Here is a 12478-nt window from a genome sequence, read left to right on the forward strand (position 1 = left end):
TAATAACATGAAAAAATTAAGAGTGTTTTGTTTAACTTAGGAACCATTGGAAAAGATTGATTTAGATGTCAAGAGCTTAGCTAAGCTTGAGAGAGCTGAACTGCTTAGGCATTGGAATAGCTGATTAAAGCAACAGCAAACCAAAACGAAAGTCACAGTGAAGCCTTTGATAAAAACAAAAACAAAAACAACTCATTGCAATAGTGTAAGAAAGAGGCTAAAACAGAGGAATTGCTGATTCCCCTGTTCTATTTTCCTCCATGGAACAGCATATTGGTCGAGGGCAAAGTGGATCAGCACAAATCTAGGGGTCATTTCCCTGTTGAGGGATCTGCAAATTAAGGGGTCTAGCAGTTTTATAGGACCTTGGGGTTGGGAGGAGTATAAGAGACAAGGGCTAGGAGTTGAAAATCATTGAGTACTGAGTCAGAGTGAGCAAGAATGTCTTTGGGATTTCCCTACCTCTCCCCATGAGGAGGTTTCAGCAGAGCTGCCTGAAGAGAATAGAGACCTAGGAGTGAAATTGCCTGGGCTGGGAATGCACATATGTGAAAACATGACAAGACAGGGGGTCTGAGTGTCCGACTGCAGTGAACTGTTTGAGTTCTCAGTCTGGTGTAGGGAGGGCAGCTTTCCCCTTTGAGGCCTATCACTAAAGCCTTTGTAACTGCCTGTGGTTGCACCTGGAAATCTAAGCAGGAGCTGGATTCCTCAGTAAAATGTCACATTTATTTTATAAATAGACTTTTGGATTTAAAAATGCTTTTTCAGAATGGAATGCTACATATTAATATAGAATTTCTTTACCATTTCAGGGGGTTCCTAAAGATGAAGTGTTGGCAAATCGGTTGCTTCATTTTCTAATGAAACATGTTTTTCATCAAAGACGAGCTGTGTTTAGTCACAACCTTGAAATTATAAAAACCCTTGTTGAATGCTGGAAGGATTGCTTATCCATTCCTTACAGGTATAAATTTACTAGATTTTGCAATATCGTTAGAAATTTTTTAAATGTAGAATGTCATAAATAGTGATTGCAATGAAATGTAATTACTTGAAATGATGGAGTAATATAATTTGAAATAGAATCTTTTTATAAGAGTATATTGCTGCTACTCATAAAATCATGACCTCCTAAGTTTGACACTAGAAGCATTTGTGGGCAGGTCATCACCTCCAGGTAGCCTTTGCCCTGTCTGTTGACTCAGCCCTGGCTTTCTTCTAGCACTGAGCATGTGGAATGTGCTCTGCCCTTGACTGTACTAGCACAGGGTGGACTGCAGGACTTTTCTCTGCTTTCTTTTAGCACTGCCCAAGGCCAGCTAAAACTTTCACAAGGTTTTACTATCAAGTAAGGGAGAATTGGGGCAAATAATTATAGGAAGATATAAAACTGGCTTTGTTCCAAAGCTAGAATAACCTGGATATGAACAAACAGGGTGGCATATCAACAAGAAGGGTGTTAGATATGGGAAAAGAAAAGGTATTTCTTACCATGAAATTTAGCTCTAGATAATTTTATATTTGTCTTCTTCCTTCTTCTTTTATTATATGATAATCTGTACTTTTATGTTTACATTTCAGGTTAATATTTGAAAAGTTTTCCAGTAAAGATCCTAATTCTAAAGACAATTCAGTAGGAATTCAATTATTAGGTATTGTAATGGCCAATAACTTGCCTCCCTACGATCCAGTATGTGGCATAGAGAGTATAAAGTAAGTGTCATAGTTTTTGCTTTGATTTCTTTTTAGGTTAAAATATTCCTGAATTGGAAATAGACTGGATTATGGTTTAATTTTGATAAATGTATGGGCTAAAAACCCATGTTAAAAATATTTCTACCTAAAATTAATTAGGTTTACGAGATCATTTTGGAGAAGAAATATGTTAATAGAGTAAATGAGGAAGGGTGAGCTTTTAAAAATTAGTGCAATATTTTCACGTACATTTTGAGAAGTAAGTATTTTCTTTCTTATTTTCTAAACTGACATTTTCAACATTTACCCCTGAAAGCAAACTCGGCTCTCTTGAGACCATTCATTACAGGGTAATGACCATGAAGGGGGGACTCCCTGGACCTCATGCCGCCTGCCATGTTACTGTGCTTTTTGGCTTAGCTGCAGCCACACTGTTTCTTCCTCTATTAGGGCCCTTCATAGGTGGGGGTAGCTGCAGGCCCTAAGTATGAAGGGGAAGGGCTTTAGTAAGATAATTTTGTTGACAGCACCAAAAAGTACTTCATTGTCCTACGATTTTAGGATTTTTGAAAAGTCAGTGTTTATATCATGGTTACTGCATAGAGTTCACCGTGTCCCTTTTATGCTTTTCCCATTTCTTTAAAAGTGGCTCCATGTAGTTGGTCCTCTCTACCAGCCAGCCGCCTGTTGTCGCTCAATGCAGATTCATCAGGAAGTAGCGTATTTTTAGACAAGCTACTTTTTGAGCTCTGGTTTCCCACTGTGAGGCTGAAAGTGAAAAGTCCTTCTCTGTGCACAAAATCTGGGGCCACTGCACTCACACTCAGTCTCTTTCTCATTGTTTTATGTCCTTCTCTGTCATAGTAGATGGCTTTAAGAGGAAGTCAGTAAAACATGATCTTAGATAATAACTTCTTTTTCACTATAGTTTTTTAATATCCAGCATTGCGAGTTTTTTTGTTTTTTGTTTTTTTGGGATATAGCAGGCCCTCTGTGATGAACTGGCTTTCATGTTCCTTCCTGGTCAAGTCAGAGCCTTAAATACATCTTCAGATATATATCTGCACAGATCATTCAGATCACATTTTAAGTTTCATATTTTCTCAATTTGGGCTATTTATATGGCACAAGGAATAAAATTGTTATAATTGTTGTCAAGCAACTGAGTGGATTATTTTATGCATATTTATTTTCTATATTTGTTATAGATACTTTCAAGCTTTGGTCAATAATATGTCCTTTATAAAATATAAAGAGGTGTATGTGGCAGCGGCAGAGGTTCTGGGCCTTATTCTTCGGTATATTACTGAGAGAAAACATGTGAGTGTTTTGTATAATTTTAAATAAATGCTTTTATAGTTTTGATTTGTCATGGCATTTATATCCTCTCTACTGTAAGAAATCAAAGTGGGCATTCTGCATTTATTAATATTTTACTCTTTCCTACTGTATACAGTGCTCAGTTTTTTTAAAGAGGACATAGGATTTTTTAAAAACACTTGGAAATTTGGTAAACATTTAAATATTGATAACTTACTCTTTATTATAAAAGTCAGGATATGAGTATTTAACCCACTTTCATTCCTCTGTACTCAGTCTCAGGATTTCCTTTTGGAAAATATTACTCAAATAGGTACCTGTTACTGTTAGGGCTAAGTTAAACCAGGAAAATCCTCCACTTCCAATTTTGACATAAGATAGATGCTAAATAAGAGAGGTCACTTCTGAGGGAACCTTTCTCAGTCTTGTGTTCCCTGCCCACTTTACAGGATTGTGAGAAGAACCTAATTGAATTGTTAAGCATAGTACAGAATCAGAGTACAATAATTTTCAATAAAATATAGTTATTAAAGATGTGTATATAAATAGTGTAGTGGAATGATGTTTACCGCTCCGTTGCTTTCCCACTGCATATTGATAGAATGAGGTGCTACATGTTTTGGAGCCTTCAAAAACAGTGTCACTTGCTGTGATAAGATGCCTGTGCCAGGTTTCTCTGTCACAGTCTGTCCACGATGGCTCAGTTGATCACTCCCTCTGCAATCTCTTTTGTCATTGGTTCTAGGACACTCTCTTGGCTCTCCTTCTACTTCCTGGGCAACTTCTGCTCCCTTCCTCAGCTATGTGTTTCCCAGGCCACCTCCACAGCTGTGATCTTGGTCTTCAGTTTCACTGCTTCCTTACTGATCGTTCAGCCTCATGGCTTTAAAAACTGCCTGTAGGTTTATGATTACCAGATACGTATCTCCAGTTCACTTCCTCTCCTGAAAGGAAAGATAGAGTGTGGGGTCTGCACTAGGCTCACTGTCAGGCCGGATGAGGAGAATCTTAGGGGTAGTTAGGAGGTCCTGAGGCTTCCAAGGTTACCCCAACACAGTGTATTGGACCTCTGTTCATTTCACCAGTTAAACATTTATTTGGATTTAAAAGAATTAAATCAAACTAAAAGGAAATAGATCCCTTTGGAAAGATCAGACTTCACTTATTTGTTTTAAGGATTGCCAGCTATTTTTATAAAATACACCATTTTAAAAATTCAGAATAACTTTTTTATGACATGATTCTAGTGTCCTTAAATGTTGGGAATCAGTTTATATAACATGCTTAATTTTATCACAACAGTTGGAGCAAATTACAACAGATCCCAAGTTCAATTTCTCTTGACCTAAATTTTTACATAATAGGAATATATAAACACTTCTTTCACATAGTTCTTTTCTGAATCTAGAATGCTATCGATTTTGTGTAGAAATTTGGGAAACAGTAAAGCATGAAGAAGTAAGCATCACTCATATTCTAACCACTAAACTACTTTTGGCATTGGCACCTGAGACATAGACTCTAGTCATCAGTATGTATGTGCATGCATTTTTCTTCTAGTTTTATCCATATTGTTAGGTTAATATTGTTTTATAACTTTGACACTTACACTTGTTAGTCACTTATATGTGTTGGGTACTTATTGGTTGGCTCTAGGCTCTCGTTATACACCAGGGGACAGGCCAGGCCAGCCCCACCCTCAGGGAGCTGGCATTTGCTGAGAAGAGACACAAATCTATCATAGTAGGTAGTAATATGTGATCAAGAGAAAGTAGGGTATAGGGATAGACAGTGATAGGGACTGCTGTTTTGATAGAGTTGCTTGAAAATTCTGGTTTGTATGAATATTTGACGAGAGACGTGAACACTGGCATTATAAAATGTATCTTAAACAGTATTTAATCACTCATTTTAGTTCAGCATCCCAGATGATTTGCTGAACAGTGTCAGAAGGAAGCACTGATCTTTATCCATCTGACATCTCACATGAGCTGGACACTGCCAGTGCTAGCAGCACAAAATATGCATGGCTGTTGCCTGACTCACCCAAACTCATGGTTCCAGAGCCTCTGGTGGTTCCCAGTGGTTAATGCAAACCTGTGGGTACTCCTCTGACACTTCACTTTGTGTACACCATTGCGGATGATAACACTGAACACTTCCTTGGGTTCACATAACTCTTCAAGGTAAACCTATTTTCAGAAACTTAACCTAAGTTTGCATTTTTCTACATTTGAAAAGAAACTTAATTTTTCAGATACTGAAGGAATCTGTGTGTGAACTGATTATAAAACAGTTGAAGCAACATCAGAATACAATGGAGGACAAATTTATCGCGTGCTTGAACAAAGCTGTGAAGAACTACCCTCCTCTTGCTGATAGGTAAGATGTTGGTAGGGGTGAATGTCTGTGGTGGAGTTGGTGGAGACTGCCCCCTACTCACTGGCCATGTCCACTGATTAGGTTTATGAACACTGTGTTCTTCCTGCTACCAAAATTTCATGGCGTGATGAAGACTCTCTGTCTGGAAGTGGTGCTGTGTCGTTCAGACGAAGTAACAGATCTCTACTTAAAGTTAAAGAGCAAGGATTTCATTCAAATCATGAAACATAGGTGAGTGGGAAGACAGCTTCATCTTACATTCAGCAGACTCATAAAATGTCGATTAGTTCAGCTTTCTCCGTCAACTCGAAGAACTTGTAGGTTTTCATGAAATATGGATTTGTTAAATTTAAATCTAAGAAAAAAGATTGTGGAGTCTGGCCCTTCTGCCTCCTTTCACCTGGCACCTTGGAGAGGGCACGTCTGTGGGGTTGTCTGAGGCTCTTTTCAGGTATGAAATGCATGGTTTTGAGTTTTGTACTTACTTTGCCAGGTAAGAGGCTTCCATTTTTTTGTTAAAATTGTTCATTTTCAAAATTACAATCACCTAGTAAATGTTAAAAAGAATGCTGTTGATCATTTGCAATATTTTTATTTCTCTGCACTTTTCCAGTCTTGTCTGTGTATATATTTTCATATAATGATAAATGTGTAATGTGCCAGTGATAAAGAATGTATGTCATTGTGTGCTGATATCTTCATTAAGCTTTTACTGAGTACCTTCTATGTGTAAAGCGCTTTAAGGAGAAAAAGATATATACAACAAGGAAGTAGGTGTACATCTTGCCAGGGACCCAGACTACGCTTAATCCCACTACATGAGGTGGCCTAACACTTGAAATCATTTTTAAAATCATGAAATTTTTTTATATTTAGCTATTTTGTTTGACATTTTCATGTTTTTGAAAAATGAACTTTTAATTTTGGAATAATCTTATATTTACAGAGAAGTTTAAAGATAGTACACATAGTTCCCTCTTACCCTTTATCCAGTTCCCCCATTTTACATAATCACGGTACATTTGTCAAAATTAAGAAATGAACATTAGTACATAACTGTTAACTAAACTAGACTTTATTTTTGGATTTCGCCAGTTTTCCCACTAATGTTCTTTTTCTGTTCCAGGATCCAATCCAGGATACCACATTGAGTTAATTTGTTCATTTTTAATAATCTAGCCCAGGATAATTACTTTTAAGAATATAATTTTTGTATATGTAGTATTATCTATTATAACAAAATATGAACAGCATGGAAAATAAAAAGTTAATCTGTCGCATCTGAAAGCATAATAATAAAAATTGTTAAGTTTGTGTTTTTTAAAAAAATCTCTCTTATTATAGAGATGATGAAAGACAGAAAGTGTGTTTGGACATAATTTATAAGATGATGGCAAAATTGAAACCAGTAGAACTTCGAGAACTTCTGAACCCTGTTGTAGAATTCATTTCTCATCCTTCCCCAATGTGTAGGGAACAAATGTACAATATTCTTATGTGGATTCATGACAATTACAGGTAAGCTCTACACTGACATTTTCCTTTCTGGGACAAGTGGATAATTTTATAAAGCTAAAATCAAAAGACTTAACTGGAAAATTCCCTAGGTATGAGGAAGTAATAAAACACAAAAGTGACCACAAGAATTACAAATATATTTAAATCTCAGGCCTGGGAAATGAACTATCCAAAGTCTTCTAGAAGAGAAGAGAAACACGTTATATGTTCTGAGAGCACTGCATCTTTGGCTTGTTTTCAGTGGTTGGTGAAACATCAGTAGGAACCACTTTGTTGCTTGGAGACATGTCATTTTTACATGTGTGACATTTCCTTCTGGAAAACAGTGTAGTATATCTCTGTCAGAATTGTCTGAAAAGCAGCTTCTACATCTGTAGAATCTAGAGCAGATGTCTCAATGAATATAAACCATTCTTTTATGCAAAAGCTCTTGCTTCATCTGTAGGAACTATCCTGAGATGACGCAAATCACTCATTGCCCGCAAGCATGATAACAATGTTACTGTCAGCATGATCTCTCTGTTCTTTGAGCTATCACTCTGCATTTTCATGTGTGAGATATTTAGCAGTGTCATAAACCAATGAGGCACCTACAGTTCCACAATAGTATGCTAATACTGTAGTTCGATATTGCTCTTGCCCTGGGGTGTCGCATATCTGTGCCTTTATTGTTTTCCCATCAATCTGGATGCTGCTTGTTGCAAATCTACTCCAGTGGTGCTCTTGCTTTCAAGATCAAACTCATTTTGAGTAAATTGAGACAGATTACTCTTTCCAATACCAGAATCTCCGATAAAGACAACTTTGAAGAGGTAGTCACGCCCATCGTCATGCGTCCCCATCCTGTGGCCAAGAAGCTAGGGGGCGGGCACAGTAGTGGTATTGGTGGGACTAGGGGGCATCACTGCAGGGGTAACCCGAGAATCTACGTTCACATTTTGTATTACATTTTGTATTACACTGTATTGAATTTTTAAGGAAGAATTTGTATTCTTTTAGCAATCTGGAACAGATTATAATAAATAATAAAAACATTTTTAACATGGTTAATAATTAAAACGTTTATTTTAATATATTGAAATGTACCCTTATTTAACTCATTACATATGTGTGGAAATATTCAGAGCTTGAAATTATTGGTTGAGCTAAAAGTATAATTTGTTTTTATAATTACCCCTTTAAGTTCTAACAAGATTAAGGAATAAACTCTGCTGGCATATCTATCCTTCAGGACCACCATCACACCAGTTCCCATGGGATCTGGGCCCATCCTAGGACCTCTTAGCGTTCCAAGGGAACCCTCTGAAGTCCTGCTCCCACCACCTACCTGTTGTCCCTGTACTTGAGCCCCTTCATGTTGTTGGGGATGAGGGAGGGGTGATCAGTCAGATGGGCTCACGGAGGCACCAAAGGAGAGTGTCGGGGATACATTCACATCAGAGTATATTAGAAGTTCCATGGAAAAAGCCAGATTTAAAATTTTTAATTCTGGACAGTGTTACTGGGTTTGAACAGAAGTGATACAAGAGAGTGTTAATGTTTTGTTATTTTGTTATTTTTCTCAGAGATTCGGAAAGTCAAGCAGATGGCGACTCCCAGGAAATATTTAAGTTGGCAAAAGATGTATTGATTCAAGGATTGATCGATGAGAACGTTGGGCTTCAGTATGTGCTCCTCCTGAAATAACTGGGCCAGATGAATAAATTTAGGGATATCTTTCTAGGCTAGCATTGTGTACTTTTCAGCAGTTTCAGAAGTATATTTGTGGTATTAGCATTTTCTCTGCATCTTGGATTTGTAATGTTTAATAAAAATGTATTTTAATTCACATTAGACTTAAAAATCCTAATAAGTTACTTTAATATGAAACTGTTGAGAAAGTGGTATGGCTAAACCTATTCTTGCTAGTTCAGTGAATTAAAGCATTTCAAAACGAAAAAATCTATAATGACAATCTTTATGTTTTCCATTTAACTCAAATAGTTGAGGTCACACAATACATAATAACATTGAAAGAAATGTTTCAAACCATAGAAATAGAAGAAATTGATAATGTTGATGATACATGAAAATATGAATGGTGCTTGTTCTCTGAAATGGCTTTCCTAAGTCATTTATATGAGTGTTTTATCAAGTACTAAGTCATTTATATGAGTGTTTTATCAAGTACTAATTACCTTTTTGTATGATTCTTTACATCAATTAATTTTTTATTGTGATGCAAGTTTGAATTCACTGAGCCTTTAAAAATTATATTTGGATTTCATAAGCATTTATAAATTATAAAGCCTAAACTGGATTTTTAACTAGTTTTAAGTTTGGAATATTTTATGGCACTTTTTTTTAGAGTCAGTTAACAAGGCAGTAACGAATTATATATAATTTCTTAAGGTGTTTTCTCAGTTTCAAAAGAGTTAGTCTTATATACTAATCTCTGAAAACTTCCCAGGTATTAGAGATAAAAATAGAGTCACCCAGTTTCTCACATCTTGTTAAATATTCTAAAGTTTTAGAATATTTCCTTCCTTTAATGCATACTATTATTTATAACTCAGATTATACTGTTTATACAATTTTGAATGTGGTCTGCCTTTATGTTAAGCTTTATATAAATGAAAAATTGTGCCTTCTCCATGTAACACTATATGTAAGGTCATTCTTTGTCATTTGCCAATATCTAAGCAGTATGCTTTCTTCTCTGCTTTTCAGATTAATTATTCGAAATTTCTGGAGCCATGAAACGAGGTTACCTTCAAAAACCTTGGACCGATTGTTGGCACTAAATTCTTTATATTCTCCTAAGATAGAAATGCACTTTTTAAGTTTAGCAACAGATTTTCTACTTGAAATGACGAGCCTGAGTCCAGATTATCTGAACCCTGTGTTTGAGCATCCTCTGTCAGAATGCGAATTTCAGGTGAAGTGCTTGGCTCTATAATAATAAACATTATAAGTTTTCCCTGTCTGTTAGCAAACATTTTCTAATAGTACCAAATGGGATTTCTTTCTTTTTATTGAGATATAATTGAAATATGACATTAATTTTAGGTATACAATGTTAACTATTCAATATTTGTATAAATTATCACCACAGTAAGTCTTGTTAACATTCATCACAAAACATAGTTATAAATTTTTTTCTTGCAGCGAGAACCTCAGCAGCTTTCAAATATACAATACATTATTATTAACTGTAGTCACCATGTTATACATTCCATCCCCATGACTTATTTATTTTATAACTAGAGGTTTGTGCCTTTTGACCCCCTTGATCCATTTTGCCTGCCTCCCAACCCCACCCCTCATAACCATCAATCTATCTCTGTATTTATGAGTTCAAAGCTTTTGTTTTTAGACTTCACATATGAGTGAGACTATACAGTATGTGTCTTTCTCCATCTGACTTATTTCTCATAGTGTGATACATTCAAGGTCCATCCATGTTATCACAAATAGCAGGGTTTCCTTTTTTATGGCCAAATAATATTCCATTGTATACATGAACACAGTATTTATCAGTGGACACTTAGGTTGCTTCCATGTCTTGATTACTATAAGTAATACTGCATTGAACATGGGGGTGCAGATATCTTTTCAACTTTGTGTTTTTGTTTCCTTCAGAAAAATACTCAGAGGTGGGATTGCTGGGTAATAATATGGTAGTTCTATTTTTAATTTTTTGAGGAACTGCCACACTATTTTCCATAGTGGTTTCACCAATGTACATTCCCACCAACAGTGCACAAGGGTTCCCTTTTCTCCACAACCACTGCTTTTTATTTCTTGTCTTCCTGATGATAGCCATTCTAACAGTTGTGAGGTGATATCTTATCTTGGTTTTAATTTGCATTTCCCTGATGATTAGTGATGTTGGTTCTTTTATTTTACTTGGAATACTCCTTATCTTCCTTTATGAAACATTCTCATTTGCTTATTCTCCTCTGCCCACACTCCCTTCACATGGCTCACACTTCTCCTTTTTTCTACCTCCACTTAAATTTTCCTTTCTCCATAATGCCTGCTCCTCCTTCCATCACTCTTTCACCCACTTGGTACACATGCCCAGTTTGTGCCTTCTGGAAGCCTTAACAGCTATGATTTCCACATTAATAAACGAGTTCTCTTTATCCCGGCCTGAACTCCTGGGCAGCAAAGCCTAACCCTATTCTCCTTGCTCTCGTATTCTTAATATCTTTCACAGTGCTGGGCACGTGGTGAGTACTTACGAAGGAGTTGCGGTTGTGTTATGGTGCCGTTGTTGAATATGGCATTAAGCCTTTTAATGCAGAATGTTAAGGAGTAGAAAAATGATTTTTCTACCATAGTTCGAATTAGTTTTTCTAGTTGGAAAATAAAATTAAAACTTTTAAATTTGAAAAAGTTCTTCATCTGCTTCCCATAGAGATAAATGAAATTACAGTACATACTTGCTGATAGTACCATTTTAAGTTAAAATATTGCCATGTTGCTAAAGAAGTAAGCATTATTTCATTTGAAACTCTCTTGCATGCAGGAGTATACTATTGATTCTGACTGGCGTTTGCGAAGTGCTGTTCTCACTCCAATGTTTATTGAGACTCAGACTTCCCAAAATACTCTCCAGACATGGACTCAGAAAGGATCCCTCTCAGATCGAGGGGCAATGGCTAGGCAGATACGGGCCACCCAACAGCAGTATGATTTCACACCTACACAAAACACAGGTAACTGTTAACCTGAATGCCTCCCTGCTGTGCACCAAACACTATCGCCTGTGGAAACAGGCTCTACTGTAAGAACATTGACCATTTGTAAGAGGAGTAAAACGATAATAGGAGAAAGTGATAAGTGCCACAAAAAAGATACATCAGTCAAAGGACAAAAGGATTGAGGTCTCTAAAGTAGTCAAATTCTTAGAAACATTAAGTAGAAGGGTGGTTTTCACGGTCTGGGGAAGTGGGCAATGAGGAGTTAGTGTTTAATGAATATGAAGTTTCAGTTGTGCGATGGTGAAAAAGTTCCGGAGATGAATAGTGGTGATGGCTGCACAACTATGTGAATATACTTGATGCCACAGAACTATACACTTAAAAACGGTTAAAATAGTTTATTTGATGTGTGTGTTTTACCACAATTTTAGAAAAGAGAAGGATTATTTCTGACTGAGGGGGAAAAAAAGGAAAAGTTTTAGTACTTATATGTTCTGTTTTGGTTTTGTCCAGAAAAATCTGTTTAGTGCATCAAATTAAAAAACACCCAGATGTAAAGTAGAGCTAAACCAGACTTATTACTATGTTTATAGTTGATCAAAATGTTCTTTCTCAAATGGTTCAACTATTTCTTTTGAACATCAAAGTATAAGTTGTGGAGTAAAATATTTAAATCATTTTATAGAAACACTTCACAGCATTTTTTCTGTATATAAATTTTTTCATGTTCAGTTGTTTCTAGAAGTAGCACTAATTTGAATAATTACAATGGAAATTTTATTACACTGATATTAGAAATCATGGATCTTAGTACTTCGTAGTAGCTACAAAGCACCATACTTGTAATGCTCACAGCAGCTTAAAAGGGCAGG

The 12478-nt window shown here is 36.2% G+C and overlaps 1 protein-coding gene and 1 pseudogene across 1 annotated transcript in view; one reads left to right on the plus strand and one right to left on the minus strand.

Moving 5' to 3' along the window:
* Positions 1 to 12478, plus strand: part of PRKDC (protein kinase, DNA-activated, catalytic subunit) — a 194065-nt gene that overhangs the window by 111667 nt on the left and 69920 nt on the right. Inside the window, exons 50-58 of the mRNA XM_036233299.1 lie at positions 816 to 967; positions 1585 to 1716; positions 2907 to 3018; positions 5276 to 5400; positions 5482 to 5631; positions 6745 to 6918; positions 8484 to 8582; positions 9628 to 9835; positions 11432 to 11621. Of these exons, the coding sequence (XP_036089192.1) occupies positions 816 to 967; positions 1585 to 1716; positions 2907 to 3018; positions 5276 to 5400; positions 5482 to 5631; positions 6745 to 6918; positions 8484 to 8582; positions 9628 to 9835; positions 11432 to 11621 (1342 nt within the window). The remainder of the gene's footprint in view (positions 1 to 815; positions 968 to 1584; positions 1717 to 2906; positions 3019 to 5275; positions 5401 to 5481; positions 5632 to 6744; positions 6919 to 8483; positions 8583 to 9627; positions 9836 to 11431; positions 11622 to 12478) is intronic.
* Positions 7119 to 7903, minus strand: LOC107505081 (annotated as a pseudogene).

Source organism: Rousettus aegyptiacus, unplaced genomic scaffold (genome assembly GCF_014176215.1).
Source record: "Rousettus aegyptiacus isolate mRouAeg1 unplaced genomic scaffold, mRouAeg1.p scaffold_m13_p_15, whole genome shotgun sequence".
Taxonomy (NCBI): domain Eukaryota; kingdom Metazoa; phylum Chordata; class Mammalia; order Chiroptera; family Pteropodidae; genus Rousettus; species Rousettus aegyptiacus.